This window comes from Leptinotarsa decemlineata, unplaced genomic scaffold (assembly GCF_025532065.1).
Source record: "Leptinotarsa decemlineata unplaced genomic scaffold, Ldec_3_MD MMD2_tig00000505_RagTag_RagTag, whole genome shotgun sequence".
NCBI classification, from domain to species: domain Eukaryota; kingdom Metazoa; phylum Arthropoda; class Insecta; order Coleoptera; family Chrysomelidae; genus Leptinotarsa; species Leptinotarsa decemlineata.
The window spans coordinates 18,951,591-18,975,952 of NW_027412549.1; the positions used below are offsets into that span (position 1 = coordinate 18,951,591).

The window sequence follows — 24,362 nt, forward strand, 5'->3', positions numbered from 1 at the left end:
ACAGTACAACATGATAGTTTCAAAATAAGGTTTATTAAATATTTGGAATGCATGAATAAACTCAAATGACTAGTCAAATAAATCACAGGGAGAAACAGTTTAAATAAAGTGTTATAATAAAACTTTCAATGTAATAATAGTATATTATTGTTGATTGTTATAGTATAAACAGCTCAGATTCATTTAATATTGAATATAATGTAATACGAAGATTTGGAGTTGGAAAATACACCTCTAGAAATTGTTCAGAAAGCAATAGATGTTTGCAATAATTTTCTACCAAGCACAACAAGAGAAAAATATAAAATTACTCACAGAAACTTTATGGACTGGAAAATGAAAGCCAAGGTAAATTTTTGTTCTGAAAATATCTTGTTAAAGTTGTTAAGAAGATTGAATTCATCAACATTATGGTCTCATTACTCGATGCTGAGAAGTACCTTAATTATTGAAAACTGTGTTGATATATCAAAATACGTAAAAAACTACGTGCATTTTCAAAACGCAAATCTGAAAAATATGCTCCAAAACAGAAAAATTGAATTGTGAATTGAAAATTTTTAAATTGTTATCGAAAAATTAATGTTTGGTTTTGATTTCAGGCTGCTTTAGGTATTGTCCTTACAGGGGAATGCGGTTGTGATGAACTTCGAAAATTAAAAATTGATGACATGGAAGATATAACTGTTAATTACTATTTCAAATAAAATATAAAAATGAGTTAATGACATGCAAGTATTAATATATATGTATTTTTATTTTCAGTACTTGAAAACAACGCAACCGTAGAAAAAGTACAATGTACGATGCGTGAGAAAATGGCATATTTCTCACTTGTACACTATTTTTTCTACTATGAGTGTAGTTTTTTCTATAAACGTAGAATAACGCGAAGAATAAATTTTTCAGAAATATTTACGCCAAAGAAGTATAACTTCTTGCGTGCATACACAAGTACACACACAGTCTTTTTTTTATTGTGCATTTTTCGCAAATGTTGAACTTTTATTCAATAGAAGCAAGAACCAAGAGTAGCATTGACAGTATAATCAATTTTGATGAAGATTTTCTATTTATTTGGATCTCCCTCTATTCCAGAGGTTCCCAAATTATGGGTCGCGACCTACTAGTGGTTCGCGGGAGCATTTTGGGTGGTTCGCGGAAACAGATTAAAACACTTGAATACTTTTGAATTGGTTTTCCCATTTTGGATAAAGACTAGGGGAGAGTATTCAGTTCTTTCGAACATTGCCTTAAAATAGCTGATGGGGTTTTCAATCACATATTTGTGTGAGAGGGCATTCTCCACTTTAGTATATTTGAAAAATGAATATAGATATAGAATCGTAAGCAACAGCTCCACAAATGACATTAATTACATAAGTCTCATTTTTTCCTTTTTTATATTAGTTCAGTTTTAGGATTCTAAATTGAAAGTCTTTTTTCGTACTGTATTTTATCTTCAATTATATTATTTTTACCATTTTCTATTAGAGTTGTATTCTTCAATAGTGAATTTTCATGATAATAATAAAAATATTGTTAATAATACTAATTGTACTTAATATTATGTAATATGTGAGTCGCGAAAAAAATTCACAATGAAGGTGAGTCCCCAGGCAAAAAAGTTCGGGAAACAGTACTCTATTCTATTTCAAGGAGTCCGTTGATTGAGATGGAAAGTAAAGTAGCAATCGGAATGAGTATAAAAGATCGTAAAAACGATGAGAATGGTCATTTTGGTATTGCAATTGTAGCAAAAAATGCAGCTTTCGTTGTTCACAAACAGAAATGTTCACAGTTAACAGAAAATATTGCAGTATCAACCCATTTGATATCATTAAATTTATTACACATAACCAAGAAATTTATTAATTTTCATTTCATTTATGTATGTTTTGTTTATTCAATTTGAAGATATTTGGCTTTTCTTATGCATTTGAGAATGCTGTATTTGATTTTTACCTTCCTCAACCTGTACTTAATATTTGAAATGATTGATTCTTCATGTACATACCTGCAATTGTATATAGTGTAAACTGCGACATGATAGGTACTACATCAGTGAAAGGTTTATCGACTTCTTTCTTGAGAGTTTCAACCAATCTATCAGTTTCGCTATGGAATACCCCAAGAAATTGTTGAAGTATGTTGAAATGGAAAGCTGGTGTAAGAATTTTTCGACGAGTGTGCCATTTCGATCCTGAAATAGTTTCAATGAAACCAAAAATACACTTAAAAAAAATCCAATTTAATAATCTTTGTTCGATTTATAACATTTGATAAAAACGATTTTTTTGAAGTGATAACTTCTTGTGGGAGGGTGAACCGCTTCGTTACGTAACGCGTACCGGCGACAGTCTGTCTGGCTTCTTTTCTCTCACGCATACGGCAGTGACAGGCAGGCTCTTCCTCTCTCGTCGGACAGACGCTTCTCCCTCCTCTCTTTCAAAAGCGATTATAAAATAAAAATGACATGGTAAATTTTTCTCATTTTATGAATTAGTTCTATTGGTGTTTCTTTTCAATTGTTGATGGCGTTAGCGTTGTTCAGGTGGAATCTTGAAACTGTATTTGGATGAGGCAGGATGACTGCGCAGGATCATTAATTGTTTCATGTAACTAACTTCCTTGTCGCTCTGTTTGAATTGCTTTGTTTGTTGGCTACTTGGGGGAAATGAGGGTTGATTTTAGTTGTGTTGGAAATGACTAAATTCTGTTATAATAATGTATTTTTTTTATTATAGTTCATTTCTTTTATTGCTTTTTTCTTTGTATTGGGCTCGACGGCTAATTTAGTGTTTTCAAAACCCCAGTTTGTGATTTTCTTGAATGATATGTTTGTTTAGATACGTACTTGAATTTTTCATGTATTTATGTCCATTTAGTCTATTTCATAATAATTGTGAGGTAATGTCTATGTATTATTCATCACAATCATTACATGGGATGACATAGATGATATGAGAGTTTTTTATTTTCGGGGTTTTAATTCAAGTTCAAGTTATCACTTCTGTCGGGCACACATGTTTTTTTAAAGAGCTGACGCTCTTAAACGTTTTCATATTCGTTTTTTATTTATAACGTAAAAAATAAAATAAAATAAACTTTTTTTTTGCGACAGAACCATGAAAAACAATTTTCTTACGATTTAATTATTATCGTCTAGTAATATTGCCAGCAAGTCAAGAAAATTTTCCCTTGAAAAATCGTGACAAGACGAGAGATTGGGTCACCTTTTTGAAGACGAAGCAAAACAAGATAGTCCCGCTGTTAATAAAGAAGATAATAGAATTCGAGAGGAAAGTTACATTGTAGCGAGTTTTAGATAAATGTTATCTATACTAGAATAATGATATTCAAAGTTATTTACAATCAGTGAACAAGTCGTATAAAAGATAAGCAAATGAATCTAATGCAACTTTCGAGTGAAGCATTTTCAGAGATAACAGGTTGAAAATGCAACCAAAGCCTCGTGATGATAATATTACTGAGTACCTATCTACCTGCACCAAGATTTAGCTAAATCCTCGGTAGATGATAACATTATCCTGAGGTGGGTCAGCGTTGCTGACTCTTCAGCCAAGGAACCGGCTGGACTAGGAATTTTAGGACCCAGTGGCACCTACGGCCTGATGACTTGGCCAATTGCGGAACTAGCCAATTGTTACACCCATGCTCAATCCCTAAAGAGATGGGATGGAATCAAAGGGTGCAGTCTTTCCAGGATCACCCTGGGCGACCCTGGGAAGCTGGCGCCGAAGAAATATCTGGCGATGACCAGGAAAAATCTATGCTTAACAGTAGGATTTTTGACTGGTCGCTGTCAACTTAGGAAACATCTCCATAATGTGGAGCTAGTGAACACACCTCTATACAGGATGTGTGAACAGGAAGATGATACTGTCAGGCATGTCCTATGCGAGTGCCCAGAGTTTTCGTCAATAAGAGAGCGTGTTCGGCGAGTCTTGGTCTACACCTGCCGATATAAAGGAGATATCTCCAAGTGACCTGTCCACCTTCCTGGAAAGGACAGAATGGACGATGACCTAGGAGGACAACTACTCGGGAGGATGTACAATGGGTCACATGTGGCCTAAGTCCTGTGGGCACTCACCCTCCCTACTCTGCAGATACAGAAACCTATCTACCTGGTGACTTCATCATTGTGGTATAAAATGGTAAGACAGGTTTCCACCAAATATACTCGCTTGCGACAGGTTTCGATTTTAGAAACAGAAACAACAAACTTGTTTTATTTTCGAAAACAACAAACTCGAATTCCACCAAACAAACAAAAATGATTCCGAGATGCGTGTTACGTTGTTTATCGTAACAGCAAACTGCATGAACAGCAAATAAATTGCTGCATTCTTCAACTTTTCGTTGTTTTTTTTTCGCTCATGTTCTACAAAGGAAAATTGAATCTCATTCTTGTTTGAAATAAACAACAATACGACAAATCAACAAAAATATCCTGTCTAGTGCCGATAAATGAAATGTATAACCACCACAGATTAAATCTTCAAATAAAGTATTAATTTCGCCGACCGCTTCCACATAGCGTACATCTGTGAAAACACATAACCATAATTACTATGCTCACATGTTACTGCTAATTTTGAGTCTCGTTCGTCAAGAGAAGTTGAGAGAAGTCGTGACAAGACAATATCGACTTTTTTCGTCAAATGTTACTGTTCAAACGAGGAAGAAATTTCCTCTCGGCTAGTCCAGACAAATCTGTATCTGTAGAGTAGGGACGGTGAGTGTAGGCCCACAGCACTTAGGCAGGCCACATGTGACCCATTGTACATCCTCCCGAGGAGTTGTCCTCCTAGGTCATCGTCCATCCTGTCCTTTCCAGGAAGGTGGACAGGTCACTGGGAAACATCACTTTTATATCGGCAGGTGTAGGCCAAATCTCGCCGAACACGCTCTCTTATTGACGAAAACTCTGGGCACTCGCATAGGACATGTCTGACAGTTTTATCCTCCTGTTCATACATCTTGCATAGAGGTGTGTCCACTAGCGCCATAATATGGAGGTGTTTCCTCAGGTGGCAGTGGCCAGTTAGAAATCCTACTGTTATGCGTAGATTTTTCCTGTTCGTCGCCAGATATTTCTTTGACGCCAGCTTTCCAGGGTCGAACAGGTTGATCCTGGCAAGATTGCATCCTTTAATTTCATCCCATCTCTTTCGGATTGAACATAGGAATGACGTTTGGCTAGTTCCGCAATTGTCGAAGTTATCAGGCCGTAGGTGCCACTGGGTCCTAAAATTCTTAGTCCAGCCGCTTCCTTAGCCCAAGAGTCGGCAATGCGATTACCTTTATTCCAGTCGTGCCCTTCAACCCACCTCAGGATAATGTTATTATCTACCGAGGCTTTGGCTAAATCTAGGTGGCACTCTAGTACTAGCCCTGTGGTCTGTTCAAGGCTAATATGGCTTGTCTGCTATCAGTGCAGATTGTTATGTTTTTGCCAGAAATTCCTTTCCTGATTATTTCTTTTATGGCGATTGAGATACCAGTCAGTTCTGTTTGGACCACGCTGGTTTTTCTTCACATTCCCCACTCAATCCTTAGGCGTAGTGATCTGGAGTACACTCCACATCCTGAGCCTCCTTTGGATTTTGAGCCGTTTGTATAAATCCATATTGCATTTGTAGCATCTGACTCTGTGTTCTGCTCAATTTGTATTTTGTAGGGTTTATTAAACACAAACCTGGGTTCAATTGCCTCACTTGTTGCCTGCAGCAGAGGCTGCGCAGTAGGAGTTTCCCGCCATAGGCCCAGCCTCAATTGACCCATTTCTACTTCGAGATTTACACCAGCCATGCGCAATTGTACCATGCCCATTAACGCAACCTCCTTAACGTACAGATCCAGAGGGGTCAGACCCGTGAGTAATTCCATTGCCGCGGTTGGTGTTGTTCTCATGGCTCCTGCGATGTTTAAACAAGCCAGTCGCTGTATTTGATATAATATTTGGATGGCCGTTGCTTGTAGAACTTTCGGTCCCCATGCAATGGCTCCATGCGTTAACATAGGTCTTATTATTGCAGTGTAGATTCAGGTGACCACACGGGGTGAAATACCCCATGCGCGTCCCACTGTCCTCCGACATTGCTCATAAGCCACGTATGCTCTTTTTGCTCTACTCTGTAGATGAGACTTTCGCGTTAGCTTCTTGTCGAGGATAGTACCAAGGTATTTCACCTCTTCACAGAAGTTTAGTTTGCTTTTGAAGATTTCGTGAGGTTATAAGCCCGTTAAACTTCTTTTCGTGGTGAAAAGGACCATGTCAGTCTTCTTGGGATTGATCGACAGTGAGCGTTCCTTACACCATGTTTCTATCAATTTGAGCCCATCCTGCGCTCTATCGCACAGTGTGTTTACAAATATGCCGGTCTGCAAGATAACTTTGTCATCTGCGTATGCAATTGTGTAGAATCCATTTTTGTTAAGGTGATTGATTAGGGTATCCAGAACTATGTTCTGGAGTAGGGTATCCTACTGGAGTAGGGTATCCTTTCTCTCTGATGTCTTCTACATTAATACTTATTGCTCTTCTAGAGATCATATGGATTATTCATTCTCCTACTACCAGGGGTACATTCCTGGAGTGTAGTTGCTGGGTAATTGTTGGAAAGGTTGTTTTATCAAACGCTCCCTCGATATATATGAATATACCCAGGGTGGATTCTTTGTTGTCCAATGATCTCTCGATTCTGCCAACCATATGGTGAAGGGTCGAATCAGTAGACCATCCCGAAGTATATGCATGCTGATTTGGATGGGGTGAGTTGTGAATAAGTACTTCATCTCTTATGTACCGCTCACATAGCCTCTCCATGGTTTTTAAGAAAAACGATGTGAGACTAATTGGTCGGAATGCTTTTGGTAGGGTGTAGTCCATCCTACTACTCTTACTTCTCTCCACTTACTGGTAGTATACCTCAGAGCTAGAGGGGCTCTGAATATTCCAACTAGGTGCGGCATAAGGTGTCCAGTCTCCGCTGAAGTAGGGCTGGTCTTATACCGTCAGGTCCTGGTGACTTGAAGGGGGAAAATCCCAATATAGCACATCTTATTTTGTCCTCATCAATTACTGTACTAGCATATTGCCAGTCCTATTGTGAGGGTGTTGTTGGTACATCCTTCCAGTTCGTCGTTCCAGGAAAGACAAAACCTGAGAAGTGAGTTTCCATAAGAATCTCGGCACTCTCCTGAAGGTTGGCGGCTTTGTCACCATTTTCCCTCGTCAGGATGCCGATACTTTTATGGTGGTCATTTGAGAGTGCCTTCTGTAGCGTAGAAGCTAGTGGGAAGTCTTCGACTGCCTCGCAATAGGCTCTCCAGGCCAAGCTCTTACGACTACCTTTAGATTCAGCTGCTCACTGTGCTAAATGATGGTGCAGAGTCCCCATTGACAGAATACAACGCACCTTTGATTCGCATAGGCGTATTGCCTATCAAAAACAAATATTCATTGAAAGCTCGATACTAAATTTTGTCCATTTTCATATAAACACTCAAATCAACTCACTCAAACGACTGTTACATAACAATTGCGCCTGCTAAGTAGCTCAAACTTTGGTGAGTAACAGTCAACAGATGAACATTCACTAGCTTTTATTTACGTCTTCACGGAAACTTTTCAAACCACCTTTGTAATCATTCCGACGGAGTTAATTTCATTAATATTGAAAAACAGATGAAACATATTAGCGAATTTGCAGAGAATTGAGTTGACGATATCCAAATCTGAAGTTCATGAATAAATGAAAAATGAGAATAATGAAAAATAATTTAGGAACCTATAAAAAGGTATCAATCCAAGCAATTACATGAAAGAGTAGTAGAAATACTTACCTGTTGTTATTAAGAGACTGTCTCCCAACCACCGCCTTACAAACTCATATACGAAGGATTTTTTTATATTTTTTGGAGTGGATGCTATAATCTGAAACAGTTTTCAAGAATCAAGAACTGGCTAGATCTATATTCACGAAAGGCTTTCCATCCAATCATTATTCAGAATTTGAAAACACGCATATTATTTTATAAGTTTGTAAGAGTAGAAAAAATGTTTTTGAAACCAGCTGTTTTTATTGTATTTCAAGATATCTGCCTTCAATTTCAATACACTTTTGCATGCACGAAGCAGCTTTTCTACTGTGCAGTTGGTATGTCGAAAGTATCAACTCGGATCGTGTTCTCTTCAATCGTGAACGCATATATTCTGCCCGGTTCTGACGATGCCCAATAGGCTAAAACAGCTGTCTACCGGTGGCTTTCAAATTGAAATCAATATGGTAATGATCAGAATGGTACTTATTCATTAAGTGTTTTACAAACTGTAGGTTTTCGGGTAAAATGAATAATCTGAAAGTGTCGAGTTTGTACATTCTATGCAGTTCTTGCTCAGCAATTAAACTGGAAATATTGTGCTTCAACATGGAATGCCATCACTTACCATTGGCTGAGATGAATAGAGCTGTAGGGTTTCTTCAAGGTGGCATACGACAAAATGATGTAGCTCATCGTTTGGGGGTATCCCAAAGTGTTACCAGTCGATTGTGGCGGCGTTTCCATGAAACTGGCAGTCCAGCCGAACAACATCCAGGGCGAGGACGAGGACAACTGCAGTTCAAGACCGATTTTTGGTCTTAACCGCAAGAAGACAACCGACAATCACAGCACCTGAGTTGGTTAACGTGTTGCAGCAGACGCACCAGGTAACCATTGGTCGTGATACTGTCAGAAATCGACTGCATGAAGCAGATCTCCACAACAGAAGGCCACTTAGATGTCCACCTATGTCGAGAGGCAATCGCGGTAGAAGATTAGAGTGGTGTCAAGAACATCAAAACTGAGATCCAAATGATTGGGCCACAGTTTTGTTTACAGACGAATCCAGATTTGGATTTCATCCAGATTCTCGTCGAGTAAGTCTGTGGAGACGACCTGGAAATAATGAACGTTTGAGACACGTCCAGGAAGTCCACACATACAGAGGTGGTACAGTAATGCTATGGGGCGGAATCATGATCGGCGGCATGTATTGCCATGGCCAGCACAATCACCGGACCTGAATCCCATCGAGCATATGTGGGACATGCTTCAACGAAGAATTACTCCGCAGATGGGGAATATTCACACAACGTTTCAATTGAGAGAGCTTTTAATCGCTGAATGGGCAAATGTACCTCAACAAGACATTGACAATCTCATTTTGTCGATGCACGATAGATGTAGGGCCGTAATAAACCAGCGTGGAGGCCATACTTTGTACTGATTCCAATTTTTTTTTGTATTATTATTTTTTTTCGGGTGCCAAAGAAGAGCCATATTTTTTTTTAGTTTTGCTTATATGCGCACTTAGTATTTTTGACCGTTTAATAAATTTTGTTGTAAGTTACATTCGTTTAATAACTAACTAATTTCACCAATTAGAGTGAAATTAGAGATAATATCACATACACGGATCAAATACCCGGAAAAACCAGTTCAGCATATATATATATATATATATATATATATATATATATATATATATATATATATATATATATATTGCTTTTAAAACAAGTTTGTAAAACGAATGTGTCAATATAAGCAGCAACTGTTCAATAATAATGCATATTACAGAATTCACTTTAACATTAAAAAATGAATTGAACTATTTTTTCATAGTGAGATACAAAAATAATATCACCTCAAATTCCTCTGGTCCAGAAATGTTTATAGCGGGGAAACAAAAAGCAGACAAAACATACATCGGGGCATAATTCCTACTCCACTGTCTTATCTTTCCCAAGAGTAATTCTGAAACAATGAACGAATATTAAATCGTAATACATGTTTATCCAGTGCAGAAAGGATGAGTTATATCGTTTGAAGATAATTATTTGAAACGTCTTTGAGATATACAATAAAAACGTAAAATTTATTCAATTTCTTTACTTATATCTGGTTTCATTGAAAATATATTTTTTTTAATAATATAATTCGTAATTTTACATCTGCCAATATCGATATTAATATAGGTGGTCCACAAGGATCTATTTTGGGCCCAGTTCTTTTTATTTTGTACTTGAATAAAATCTCAAATTCCTTTCCGGATATTGAGATTACTATTTATGCAGACGATACTTCTCTACTGATTTCCAACAAAAATCAAATAGAACTAAAAGAAATCTGTGAAACTGCTCTATGCCAACTAACTTCTTGGTTTAATCAAATCACACTTTATTTCAATGCAGACAAAACTAACGTTGTAAAATTCCATAGTCATCAGAGGGAATTGGTAGATGTAGATATAATTTTAAATAACACACCTCTGCCTATAAATAACAGCTGTAAATTCTTAGGACTATTCGTTGACTCACATTTAGATTGGAAAGAACATTGTAAGGTCCTGATTTCCAAACTTTCATCTCTCCACTATATGTTCAGAAATCTCAAAGTTGTTTTGACACAGCAACAATTAATAAACTTATACTATGCACAAGGGGAAAGTCGATTGAGGTATGGTATTTGCCTATGGGGAGACTCTACACTGTCGAATAACGTCCTCGTATCACAGAAAAAAATAATTAGTTGTATTGCTGGAGTGTAAAAAGACTATTCTTGTCGAGAAATCTTCAAAAGATTTGAAATTCTGACCTGTACAGGCCTCTACGTATTTGAAGTCTGTATTTTTGTGTTCAAAAATAGGGATTTTCTTCTCATAAATAACGATTTCCATGAATACAACACACGTCGTAAGGATGTTTTACGATTACCACTCTCTAAACGCAATATTTCCTATAAAGCTCCAGCTCGAATCGGCGCAAAGATTTTCAACAACTAACCTTCCTCCATTAAAAGCTTAAAACATGAACGTACTTAAAAAAAAACTCAAAGAATACCTGGTTGAGAAATGTATGAATACTTTTGACTTGAATTTTTATTTAATGTGAATCTGTATTTTTATTAAGTCAATATTCTGTGTATTATGTATATGTATGTATATGTGAACATGTCTTCATAGTGTTATATAATCCTTAATGTACTGTTATGTTACTTTTGTATATTTCTTCATTTAAATCCCGATCGTACTACCATGCGGTTGTAAACATTACTCTTTCTTATACGACTGTATGTTGTCTTAAATAAATAAAGTGATTTGATTTGATTTATCGAACTTTTTCTTCGACACTTTTTGCTAGAGTAGTTTTGCGGATTTTATTCAATTAAGTGAGTTTTGACTCGTTAGAAAACTTCACAGTAAGGATTGTTGGATATTTCGAAAAAGATAACTTTTTTGTGGACTTTGAATTTTGAATTGAATTAACAAAAATGTATGCGCAGCAAATCGTGAATCCCATTTATTTGTGACGTAAATGCATGAAAAAAATTGTTTGGGGGAAATTCTTACTCGCTTCAGGAGTATTACATTCAATAATGTTGGTCAGGTCATTCTTTTGGTGCTGTTACTCAAGTGAGAAAGAACCAGAAAGAAAGTTTAATATTTCTCGAATAGTTTTTGTGAAGGATGGGTATTTTCAGCTTTTCTGTTCAGGACTTTCAATCTTCTACAAACCAAAAACTGACGATGTATAAAGTGTCAAAAGAACAGATTACTTAATCTACCCTTCCCACAGAAACACCCTTTATTTTCTCAAAAATGGTATCTCAATCATTCATCAAATTATTTCAATAAATTGAGCTCGATTTCATTTACAAATAATCTGGTGTTATCTTCAACCTTTGTGGTTACTCCATTGAAACTACCTTTAAAACTGATATGATGACATTCGTTTGAACTGCCATATTTTCCATTAATGCATATATGTTACTTACCCTTGTGACACACTAATTCAAAAAGATTTCCGAATACAGGAAGTGGTTTCGGTCCTGGCAACTTTCTCATGAGTCTCAAGAACCTGCTGAACTCCACAATATAATTCACAATGTATAATATGCCTATAAATCCTACAACTAACGCAAAACATACTGCTAACAACATTTTGGCTAGCAAGATTCAACTGATTGAGAGCAAGTATTCCTGAACTCTATCGAAACAGATATGATAATCATTTGAAATTATCTTCAAGGTTGTTGTGAGTTTCTGATTCGGAGTGTCGATTGAATAATTTATTAGGAATAGTAGGATTCTTGTTTATCGTTATCGACGTACTGACTGCTCACCGTAAACACGAAACTTTGATGTCAATGAAGAACGTTTTGTTAAAATTTCAGAATAAAAGTTGAATCCAAAGTTTCTTTTCAATGTGTTTGTGATACGAATATTATGTTCAACAATCAAGGTCAATTATAACAAGGTCAGATATAACAAACCACCTCACGCTTGCCATTCATTTGAACCTACGACTTTGTATGCTGTGTGATTTGAGTGTTGAAATTCGATTTTGGTGTAGTTTTAATTACCTAAAATTCTTGTTATCTGTTTAAAATGTGGCGTCCTTGGATAACAACTAATAGTAATAAAGAGTGTAATAACAACGCAGACTTTTTCCAGTTAAGTGATTCCAATAGCGATGGTGAACAATGCGAAAAAGAGATACCATTGAATAAAATTCGGATGTATTTGAATATTGAAACACAAAAAGTATGTTTCAATGCAGGGTGGAGCACCGAAAACGAAATTGATCGAATATCTTCAAAACACATGTGTTCTGAAAAAAATGCAAAAATACGTCGATTTGTAATTCAAGGGGGACATCTTCCTTTCATAACCTCTTCCCCCACCCCTCGGTGACTATCACCCAAACAATTTGAATAGGGAAAGTAGTAAGTGTGACACATCGTTGAAAAGGTAATCTCATAAGGAATTCAGCCATGTCAATTTTAGCTACTTAACTTTCGATTTTGGCGTCTTCTTTTGGAAAAAACTCTTCCGTATTCCAAATTATGATACTCCATTCGCAACCTAATTTGACCTAAATTCGATGACAATGCATTATGGAGTTTTTCCAGGGGAAAAACAAGATGGCGGCTTCACAATGGCGGACAAGATTTGCAATTATAGTCCGATTTGATTCAAAATTGATTAGTGGTGGTTTTCAGGCTCGGAAATTATGAATTGTTTTTCAATGCAAAAAATCAAGATGGTGGCTCCAAAATGGCGGACGAAATTTGTAATTATGATTCGATTTAACCCGGCACCGAAAACGATTTCTTCAAAACACATGTGTTGTGAACATAATGCAAAAACACGTCAATTTTAAATCCAAGGGGGACAAATCTTATCGTTACCTCAACTGTTATACTTCTCTCCCCACCCTTTGTACTTAGTGTGACACAGCATTGAAAAGGTAATTCCATAAGGAAGTCAGACATGTGAGTGTTCGCTACTCAACTTTTCATTTTGGCGCTCTATTGCAGGAAAATCAACTGTTTCGTTTTTCAATTCACATATTATTTGAAAGGTAATGTGAACAATTCACGAAAAAAGAACAAAAATTGAAAAAACCACATAACTTGAAAATTGAAAAATTTTGCATAAATTTAAGTAAGATCATTCCAAACTACATTTATTTAAAGTAGATGCACGAATTGTTCTCCACTCACTGCATACATGTCTAAATTCCTTATGGAATTACCTTTTCAATGCTGTGTCACACGTATTACTTTCCCTAAACAAATTGTATGGGTGACCAAGGGGTGGAAAGAGAAGTATGACAGTTGAGGTAACAATAGGATTTGTCCCCCTTGGATTTTAAATAGACGTTTTTTTGCATTATGTTCACAACACATGTGTTTTGAAGAATTCGTTTACGGTGTCGGGTTAAATCGAACTATAATTATAAATTTCGTCCGCTACTTTGGAGCCACCATTTTGATGTTGTGCATTGAAAAACATTTCATAATTTCCGACCCTGAAAACTACCACTTATTAATTTTGAATCAAATCGGAGCATAATTGCAAATCTTGTCCGCCATTGTGAAGCCGCCATCTTGGTTTTCCCCTAGAAAAACTCCATAATGCATTGTCACCAATCTTATGTCAAATTAGCTTGCGAATGAAGTATCATAATCTACATCTCAAGATTGGTTTCGAAAAAAACAAAGTATTACAAGCAACATCAGATTTTACCGAAATTCCTTTCTCAACCGTACGTAAAATAGTCAAAAACAAACCTTATGCACGCAAGGCGCGATGTGATACAGGATTACCAAAACCTTCAGATATTCATCAAATAAAAAATCATTGAAAAACACGATATATAATAATAATAATAACATTGGAGACCTTGGCTTATCAAAGCGCCTGACGTTCGCTTTTCTCAGGTCGAGTGGGCTGAAGTCGGAAACTGAGGGGTTCATCATAGCTTGTCAGGATGTTGTCTTCAACTCCTTAGTCTACCGCAGTCGCGTGATGGGTATAGAGGTTCCTGACACAATGTGCAGGGCCTGCCGCGAGGCGCCCGAAACCCTAATGAACTTGCTATCAGCATGTCCAGAATATGCGGTCTCGGCCTATATCCATCGACATAACGCGGCCCTAAGTGTGCTATATTACCATCTACGGCACTCTTACGGTATTAACGAGACACCGGTGTTGCCCTACGCTCCGGAGGATATTGAATCCGTTGTGGGGAACGAGAAGTGCCGAATTTATTGGAACTATTCGTTCCCCACCCTTAGGCTCATACAAGCTAATAAGGCTGATTTTCTCGATTTTTCTCTAGTGAAAATCACATAATAAAGTGTTTTTAGAATACGAGATTTTCTCTTCGAACTCCGCAGACTCTATCCAGATCACTCTGTCAAGATGGTTGATGGTTGTACTGATTATTGGAGTCCTTGGTGGAATGATGCCCTTTCTACTCTCGAATCTTAAAATCATACCAGCTTGCACCACAGATGCAGAAGGCTGTCATTCTTGGCTCACTGCGCTTGCTCAGAGTACATGATCCTCGGACGCAATGATGACTTACCCCACGGTGTGGGGAATGGTTATTGGTTGATAATGCTGGTGCGTCCTCCCGTATGTATCGGGGCTTAGGGGGATAGGGCCTGACCAGCGCACACTACGGTGAAAAAAAAATATTAATAATAATGACCACTCTGTCAAGATGGTTGTGCTGATTATTGGAGTCCTTGGTGGAATGATTCCTCTCTACTCTCGAATCTTAAAATCATACCGGCTTGCCGCACTAAGGCAGAAATCTTAGCCGCACAGATGCAGAAGGCTGTCATTCTTGGCTCACTGCGCTTGCTCAGAGTACATGATCCTCGGACCCAATGATCACTTACCCCACGGTGTGGGGAATGGTTATTGGTTGATAATGCTGGCGCGCCCTCCCGAATGTATCAGGGCTTCGGTGGATAGGGCCTGACCAGCGCACACTACGGTGAAAAAAAATAATGACTGTACAAAAGTAATGAGATTCCTACAACTGAAACAAAAAGGAAGAAATTGAATACTTCAGGCCTTTACGTGAGCTGCTATGACAAAACTCTTCAGAATTGGATAAAGAAACTGGAATTTAGATTCAAAATAACAAACGTTAAGCAGTTATGGAAAGTAGAAGAGTAGTGAAATTGCGTAACAAATACTTAAAACATATAACTGAATATAGACAAGAACAACGGCAAATTTTCTATTTGAACGAAACTTGGTATGGCACTCACGACACAGTTACGAAAGGGTGGACTGATGGTTCGAGAATGTGTACTCCTAACATACCTTCAAACAAAGGATCGCGACTTTTCATTGTTCATTGCGGAGGAAGTGAAGGATGGGTTCCGTATTCTTTGAAATTATGTGAAAAAAAACTTGAGGGCCGCAATGTTGACTATCATAAGAACAAGGAAGCTAATATTCTCGAGAGTTGATTTGAAAACACCGTTATCACAAATTTGGATGCGAATAGTGTAATATTTCTTGACAACTTTTCCTATCATTCGCGATAGCTCATCAAAGTACCGAATAAAAATTCGAGGAAAGATGGAATAGAAAGTTTTTTAATGGATAAAAATTTGTATTTTGAATATTACTATACCAAAAATCAACTACTTGAAGTTTCACAGACAAAAAAATTTGAAAAAAAGTATGCCCTTTAGAGTATTGCCTATACTGAGACTTCCCCCATATTTTTGTGTTTTCAATCCTATCGAGTTGATTTCAGGAAAATTGAAACAAAGCATCAGGCATAAAAATGATTTTCCAAAATTATATGAGGTAATAGGGCTAATTAAAGAAGAAGTATCTAATATTACCGAAGAAGACTGACAGAAAAGGATTGAAAAAGTAATTTTAATGATAGTGAAACAGAGAATATGGAAGAGGAATTATCAGAAGCTTGACTGCATTAACCTTTCTCGATTTCATATATATATATATATATATATATATATATATATATATATATATATATATATATATATATTAGTTATTGTGATTTTTATATAATCAGAAATGGTTATTGAATAACGAAATTAGTTAGCTCACTAACTATGTTATTAAAGGGGAGCTATTGGAAGGTAGGTTGAATTATATCGTTTACTTGAACCATACCTGTGCAAGGTCTTCCATTTGGAAGATTCGCCACAAATAACTTTCCAGATATAAAAAACTGAAATTTATCAAGACCTTGTAAAACGAGGTGACCTGACCAAAACTCTGTTGATGACTCCATGCATTCATGTTGATTTTGCAACCAAGTGTTGCCTAACCTTGGACTTGGCTATACCGTACTGGTAACAGCTAATGGACACATTATCCAATAATAAAATTGTTGGTAAATATCAGTAATATAGATATTTCTAAATATAAGAAGCTACAAGCTTTATTGAAGCAAAAGTTAGGATATGTTGGAAAAAAATCAAAAATATTTTCATCTGAACAAATAAACACGTTTATCAACGAGGCACCCGATGAAAAGTGAGTATCTACCTAACATTGCATTTTTGAAAATTGTGGCACGAAGTTCATGACCTAAAATGGGAAAATGTCAAAGATATGAATGGAATCTTAATTGTTAATGTGACAGAAACTAAAACAAAAGTACAATTAGTATTTACAATTACCGGCATATACCACGAAATTAGTAAAAAATACGTGAATCTACGGCCGAAATTTTGTCCCAACCCATCTTTTTTCGTCAATTATTTCATTGGAAAATGCACAATTCAAAATATTGAAATTAATAATTTAGGGAAGCAAATAGCAACATATTCAAATCTGCCTGATCCGAATTTATATATAGGGCATTGCTTTCGAAGGACATCTGCAACCGTATTAGTTGATTCCGATGGTGATATTATTGCATTGAAACGTCATGGTGGGTGGAAATCCAATTCAGTGGCAGAAGGTTACTTTGAAAATTCGGTTCAGAATAGAATCAGCATTTCCAATACATTCTTGAACTCTAGTGAGACTAGCAATAATGAAATAAATGTAAATATACATTTCACTTCCAGGTCAGTGGAACCTGGAATAAACATTTCAAACTGCACAATAAATAATTTTAATTTTTTGAGAAATCGGAATAGTGATAATTATTATGTTCAATATAAATATAAATAGAATGTTTATAGTTCTCCTATATCCATGGTTACAATCTTGTAGAATTTTTCGAAGAAATACGAGTAATTACTGTTAGTGTGTTCAATACAAATATAAATATAATATTTATAGTTCTTCATTATTTACCGAGTTTAGATAAAATAACGTATGCTACTCTCATGTGCTGGTGTATTAATAACCATCATTACGTGATCATCACATTATGAATATTATACAGTGCATTTCATTAATGTCCCCCTTGCCTTTTATTTTTTGAACTCAACTCAAAAAAGTGAAATTTGGGATAATGAAATTAATGCATGAATACTTTATTTTTAAGTGAAATTGACAGATGAAACTTTCAAGATGGCGACTGGGCGCCATCTAGGAAAAAATTAAATACAAAGGGGGGTATTGTGACACATCTTTTTGAAGCTCCTGACAGATGCTTCACAACCATTAAATATAATGACAATATCTTCAACTACTACGAAATGGCGGAACTTTTGATAATTGCCTGAATACATTGACATTTAACATTTGACATGAGGTAATAAGCTTGAGGTCAGTTCAGAAGATGCTCGAAATGGTTGTCTTGAATTTCTTGACAGATAAACAGCCTATACGATATTTCACGCCGAACATTTTCGAACACAGTAACGTCAATATCTCTACAAATATTCATTATTCTCTGCCATATATCCAATATTGAAGCAGGTTCAGTTTCGTACACGTTTTGCTTCAAATAGACCCATGACAAAAAGTTCAAAGGTGTCAAATCTGACGAGCGGGCTGGCCATTCTGTAGGACCTCGACGGCCAATTCAACGACCGGGAAAAGTAGTATCCAAATAGTTTCTTACTTGTCTGGAGTGATGTGGTGGTGCTTCATCTTGTTGGAATACAATATCCATATCGAATTCATTAGGATTCGCTTCGACGATTTCAGTGATGAGAGGGTCAACAGTAGTTTCCAGCATATTCAAATACAGTTTGTTGAATTTTGACCAATAAATAGAGGTCCTACAATATGGTTTCTCAATATTCCTGCCCTAACGTTAATTTTTTCTGGAAACTGGGTATGTGTTTCCCGGAAAACGTGAGGGTTGGTGTCACTCCAATAACGTCAATTTTGTCTGTGAACATTGCCGTTTAAAAAAATGTACATTCGTCACCGAAACAAATATTATGGAGATATGTAGGATGCCTTGCAATGGTTTCCGTCATGACTTCGCAGAATTCTGTTCTTCGATTAGGGTCATCTTCAGTTAATTGGTGTACCATTTTAATTTTGAATGGAATATACCTATTCCTCTTCAAAAGTCTCCGCACAGTAGAAGGAGACACCTCACAAACATTCGCGACGGAATAAGTAGACTGTTCAGGATTTACTACCATCCCACCAATTATTTGCACTTGCTGTTCTTCCGGAATGGACAGATGACCTGGGGGCTTTTTGTTATTTACACTACCGGTAGTTGTGAATTTGGATAAAGTTTCCTCAAATATTTTCTATAGATAAGACGATTCGGAAAACATTCATTGAAAATTTTTTCGGTCTCGTGAAAGTTACGCGTCGCACCATAAATAAAAATCGCTTCAATATTTTCTTTCATGGACGTGAATTGACCATTTCAGAGATTGTTGACGTGGTACCTTTCTCCTAATAAAACCGAAAACTGAATGAGAATATTCTAACTGAACAATGATGTTCATTGTCGTAGTGACATTTTTTTGACTTTTTTTTTAACAAAAAATAACTTAACAAATCTTATTGGGTTGTTGGAATTGTCATATGGCAGTTAAAAAGGAATATGTCTAGAAATATCGATAATAATGTGTTTGTTTTCAGGAAATTATTAAATGTTTCGCCATTTCGTAGTAGGTGAAGATATTGACTCATATTCCAGGGTTGTGAAGTATTCGTCAGAAGCTTCAAAACGATGTGTCACAAGACCCCCCTTTCGAATTAAGTTTTTTCCCCAGATGGCGTCCAGACGCCATCTTGAAAGTTTCATCGGTCAATTTCACTTCAAAATAAAGTATTCATGCATTAATTTCATTATCCCCAATTTCAATTTTTTGAGGTGGCCAGGTCAAAAAATGAAAGGGGAGGGCAGTAAAGAAATGCACTGTATAGTACTGTCTTTTTCTGGTGTGGGAAAAATGTATTTCTTTGGAATGAACTTTCAGTTAGTGATAAAAATCTAGTTCAAATGTTTTAGAAGTATCTTTCAGAATGTTCTGTTTCATTTCCAAACCTAGCAACATCAAATGTTTTGATATTACTTCTTGTAAAAATTTTTGAGACCTTCGTCACTGTTGCTTAATATACCAATATCGTTTTATGTTGATTTCATTATCTTCTTTTGGGTAAAATGGAATATCTGTTGAAAAGGTGAAACAGAAATTATAATACACATGAGTATTTTTTTGTATTTTTTTATTGTGCCTGATTTTGTCAAAATCCCTCAATTTTTACCTTTCACACAATAACTTTTGTTGGTGAGGTAACGTCCTTTCTTGCAATATTATAGTCCACTTGGGTACCATCCAAATGGATCTGTACTTTTGCTGTTCCATCAAGAGGGGTGGTTTTAATAGAGGGTTTCGTTTCCTCTCTGAAAAAAAAACAAGGTAATTTATGAAATTAATCATTTTGTTTTCCGTGTATGTTTGAAATGATCTGTTCTGTTTCCTGTATATCTGAATTGATTTATTTGAAAATGATTCAGAATAATATGTATTGATTTCACTTTTGAAGTTCTACCATGGTGCATATCACAGTGATTTCTTTCTGATAGACTTATATGCTTACCTAACAATCCTGTATCCATTTTCATCAGCTTCATAGTAAACTGTTCGGTGAACAAATCCATCGTCATATTCGTACTGTCCCTTAACTTTGAGTCCGCTTCTTACTTCAGCTCTGGATAGGAAAGAACCTTTGATATTGTCGTCCATGTATGTAGAAAATTGATACTTTGCATTTAGGGCTTGTTGTCTCTGTTGCTCCGGAGTGAGTGGGTCTGGGATAGGTACAACATTAATCCTTGTAGGAGTGACAATCCTGACATTGCCCCATTGCTGGATCGACGAATTCACTCGAGTTTCAGCGGGGTTTACAGGCAACAATTGTACAGGCAACGTAATGACAGGTGGAGTTGGTTGAGGTTCAGATATGACGACAGGAGTAGTAATTGGTTGAATCTCAGGTGGAACCTTTGAGGTAGTCTGAAAGATTTTAATGTTACTGGTAGATTGTTCAATGTATTTTTATTCTTTCAAACATACTACTTCTTCAATTTCAATTATCTTGGTTTGTCAACTGATTATTCATTAGATTGGTCTCTAAAAAAATTCTGGGTGATGAAATATTATGGCGATCTTACGCTTGGTTCATAATTCTTAATGATTTAAATATTTTTTTCGATGTTTAACAATTTCACAACGTGTATAGTATTCAGTCATCAATATTATTTCATAATTATTTTCTAGTTGTGTTGTGCCAGTTGATACAAAACGGTATTACAAGTAGAGTTATTCAAAAACATCAAGCAGAGATTTTAGTTCGTCAAAAAGAACTATCAACTCAGTTCAATATTTTATTTATGCTATGTTCACTTTGCACCAAAAAATTTAAATGAAGAAAATACAAATTTTAATCCACAAATATTGCTTGGTAAAAATTTCCGATATTCTGAAGTAAGATTATTTAGTTTTAGGATAAACTCCACAGTTTCTGACGTTCTTCGTAAACGACAAAAAAATATAAAATCGAATTATTGCAATTTGGGTGATTCATCGATTGTTCTTCGTAATTCATTTCACTCTATTGTAAAAATAATATTTTCGAAGAATTCTTTTCAGTATTTGAAATTTCAGTATTATTATAATCTATATTATGGTCATATTGAACAACATGCTCTGCCAAGACACATGATTTAGCATTTCTCCTGATGATGCGACCATTCAATGTTCTACATGTCTGACCAATATATGACTTTTCCCAATTTTGACAAAAAATTTCATATATAATATTTGATTTATTTTTGTTTTCTATAGGAGTTTCAATTTCACAATGTAAATGGTCGCAATGTTGTTTCTAGCAATTTTGCTGTTTACATGTTTTAATACATTGAAACATTTGGAAGTGAGTTCTTGAATATACCAATAAGAAGAAAGAAAATGAAGTTAGGTTTCAAGTACTTTTCAATTGAAAGAAAAAGAAAGGTGTTCAACAACAATCAACGTAGCATTGATTGAAATAAGTTCATTATTAACAAAAATGACTTATTTTCACTACAGCCCTGTTGAATGAAATGTAACATTAAACGGATGAACAAAGTTACTTACTTCTAGTCCGTTAAGGTGCTGCTGCAAAAACTCCAGAAATGATGCCATGACGTCCGGATCATTCAGAACAGCTGATGCTGGTGCGGACGGTGTTACAGGTCCATCCTGAGTTTCCAAAGGTTTGGAGTTGACCGAGAATACACACAGCGCGATGAAAATCAGAGAACTTGGACGACACATTTTGGCGAACTGATGACTGTTGATTCTCCACCTTGTTATTTATACCTATAAGTCATTATTGGATACTCATTTGACAATTGTTTATAAATTATTCCATAATGGTTCCAAAATTTCTCTTTTCTAATTTAAATTTCATCGGCCATTTCAGCGATAAACATTTTGTAAAGACATTCAGGAATACTTAACGGTGGTATGTGGAATGTAAAAATGGAAATAAAACAAAATGATTTTGTCTCGTCAACTCGAATTGTAATAATTTGATCATTACTATATAGTTCACCATCCATAAGGTGGTACTGTATGAACCAAATGTAAACTATGTTGAGTCGCTATCAAATTCAACCTCTACATACATATGACAAAATCAAGTGAATAGTACACTTTGACAAACAGTGGATCAACATCGATCACAAAAGTTACTTGTTCGATCGATGAACTATTTATTCTGTAGAAATTCATATTGAATGTAGGATAAAGAAAATACTGTATGAACCAACTGTAAATAACGTTTTCGATTTCTGCTATCAAATTAAACCTCTACATACATGTGACAAAATCAAGTGGAAAGTGCACTTTGAGAAATAGTGGATCACCATCGAACACAGAAGTATTTTTTCAGAGGTTCTTAGAATTGTGCACCTCCAAAAAATGTCGGTGTTTCTTCAAAACATTTGTGAAAGGTGCACATCTGCGATTTTTTCGTATCAAAATTTTTCGTATCCAGATTATAGAAACTTGTGAAATGAGCAAAATACAATCAACACTGTATGCATAAGTTTGTAATGATATTTCGAGTTATTCGAGACTAATTTACTGGAAATTACACCGGCGCCACTGCTATTGAGAAAAAATTAATCCAATTTTTATCGATATTCGATACTTTCTGGTGTAAAGCTTCACTGAATTATTCCATTTCATCCCACTATGGCACTATGGATCCTAATATTTTACAGATACGGGGTATGTTCAAAATATGAGGTGAATTTTAATTTTTCTCTAAAACTATTTATTCATTCATCAGTTTCTATTTTGTTCCCTCATATATCCCATATATATATATATATATATATATATATATATATATATATATATATATATATATATATATATATGCTAATATTTAAGGAGGTAATTCTTAGACCCATTTTAAGAAAAAAACTTCCTATGGACGTATGTCCTAAACTCCTTAACTTTTCAGATACAGGGTGGCAAAGTTTTCAAAAATAATCAGTTTTTTAATAATAACTGAGATAATTTTGTAGACATCTTTGGCATATTTGGTACATATGTTCCATGCCTCAAGGCGCATTTTCTGATGTACACAAATTTGTATGTTTTCAAACAGTGGCATCCCTACGGGTTTCGCATTGAATATTTTTGGAGAAAAAGTACTACGCCAATGCTTTCTTTTCAAAATCCTCATTTATTTTTGGGAAAATTTGATCTCCTGGTATTTCTTTGTCCGACGCATGATTTTCACTCAAAAAAATAAAAATCGACAGAAAGCAAATTAAGAAATTAGATCAATTCTAAAATGAATGAGAATCTGAAAATTGCTTCATAACGCATTACCAATTTCCTAATAATATTTGAAAACATTATCTGCAAAAAAATAAATTTTTCACAAAAACGAGTTTTATTTTATTTTGTAACAGTAAGTCTAAACGAATAGCACAAATTTGTTAATTGGTAATAATACCAAAACTGATTATAAAAATTGTTGGAAGTGGCCACCTGCACTTAGTATGCATGCTTCCGCCCTTCTACGCATAGAATTACGCACCCGTTCAAATATTCCCGGCGTATTTCGTATAGTTTCACACGAGGCAACTATTCGCTCTCTTAAATCTTCTAAAGTATTACCGGGAGTTTTATACACAAGAGTTTTAAGGTGACCCCATAAAAAAATCTAATTTGTTGAGATCGGGGGATCTTGCTGGCCATTGCTGAGGTCCTCCGCGACCTATCCAACGATTAGGATAAACTGTATTTAAATGGTTTCGGACAATTACACTGAAATGAGCAGGGGCGCCATCGTGCATGTACCATATTCGATTCCTTAACGCAAGTGGCACATCTTTCGATAACCCAGGTAAGTCTTCTTCGAGAAAGTGTAAATAAGAACGACCATCAAGGCGTCCCGGTAGAAAAAATGGGCCTATTAGATGATCACCTATAATTCCTGCCCATACATTAACCGAAAATTGGTGTTGGAAATGAGTTTCGGTTATTGCATGGGGATTTTCTTCAGTCCACACATGATTGTTATGGAAATTTTGAATGGCATTCCGAGAAAAATTTGC

At 35.8% G+C, this 24,362-nt stretch overlaps 2 protein-coding genes across 2 annotated transcripts in view; both read right to left on the minus strand.

Annotated features, from left to right (window-relative positions):
* LOC111516322 (cytochrome P450 4C1) overlaps positions 1–12,174 on the minus strand; it is a 32,351-nt gene extending 20,177 nt beyond the window's left edge. The window contains exons 1-4 of the mRNA XM_074174197.1: positions 11,851–12,174; positions 9,722–9,831; positions 7,876–7,966; positions 2,018–2,203 (exon numbers count right to left, since the gene is read on the minus strand). Coding sequence (XP_074030298.1) covers positions 2,018–2,203; positions 7,876–7,966; positions 9,722–9,831; positions 11,851–12,016 — 553 coding nt within the window. The 5' untranslated portion in view covers positions 12,017–12,174. The remainder of the gene's footprint in view (positions 1–2,017; positions 2,204–7,875; positions 7,967–9,721; positions 9,832–11,850) is intronic.
* A 7,805-nt stretch (positions 12,175–19,979) lies between these two features.
* LOC111511051 (uncharacterized) lies at positions 19,980–22,207 on the minus strand. The gene is made up of 3 exons (XM_023167058.2): positions 21,880–22,207; positions 20,342–20,757; positions 19,980–20,144 (listed from the first exon to the last, which is right to left on the minus strand). Exons 1-3 carry the CDS (start codon positions 22,057–22,059, stop codon positions 20,009–20,011), a joined length of 732 nt encoding a protein of 243 aa, XP_023022826.2. The 5' UTR covers positions 22,060–22,207; the 3' UTR covers positions 19,980–20,008.
* Between the last annotated feature and the right edge of the window lie 2,155 nt (positions 22,208–24,362).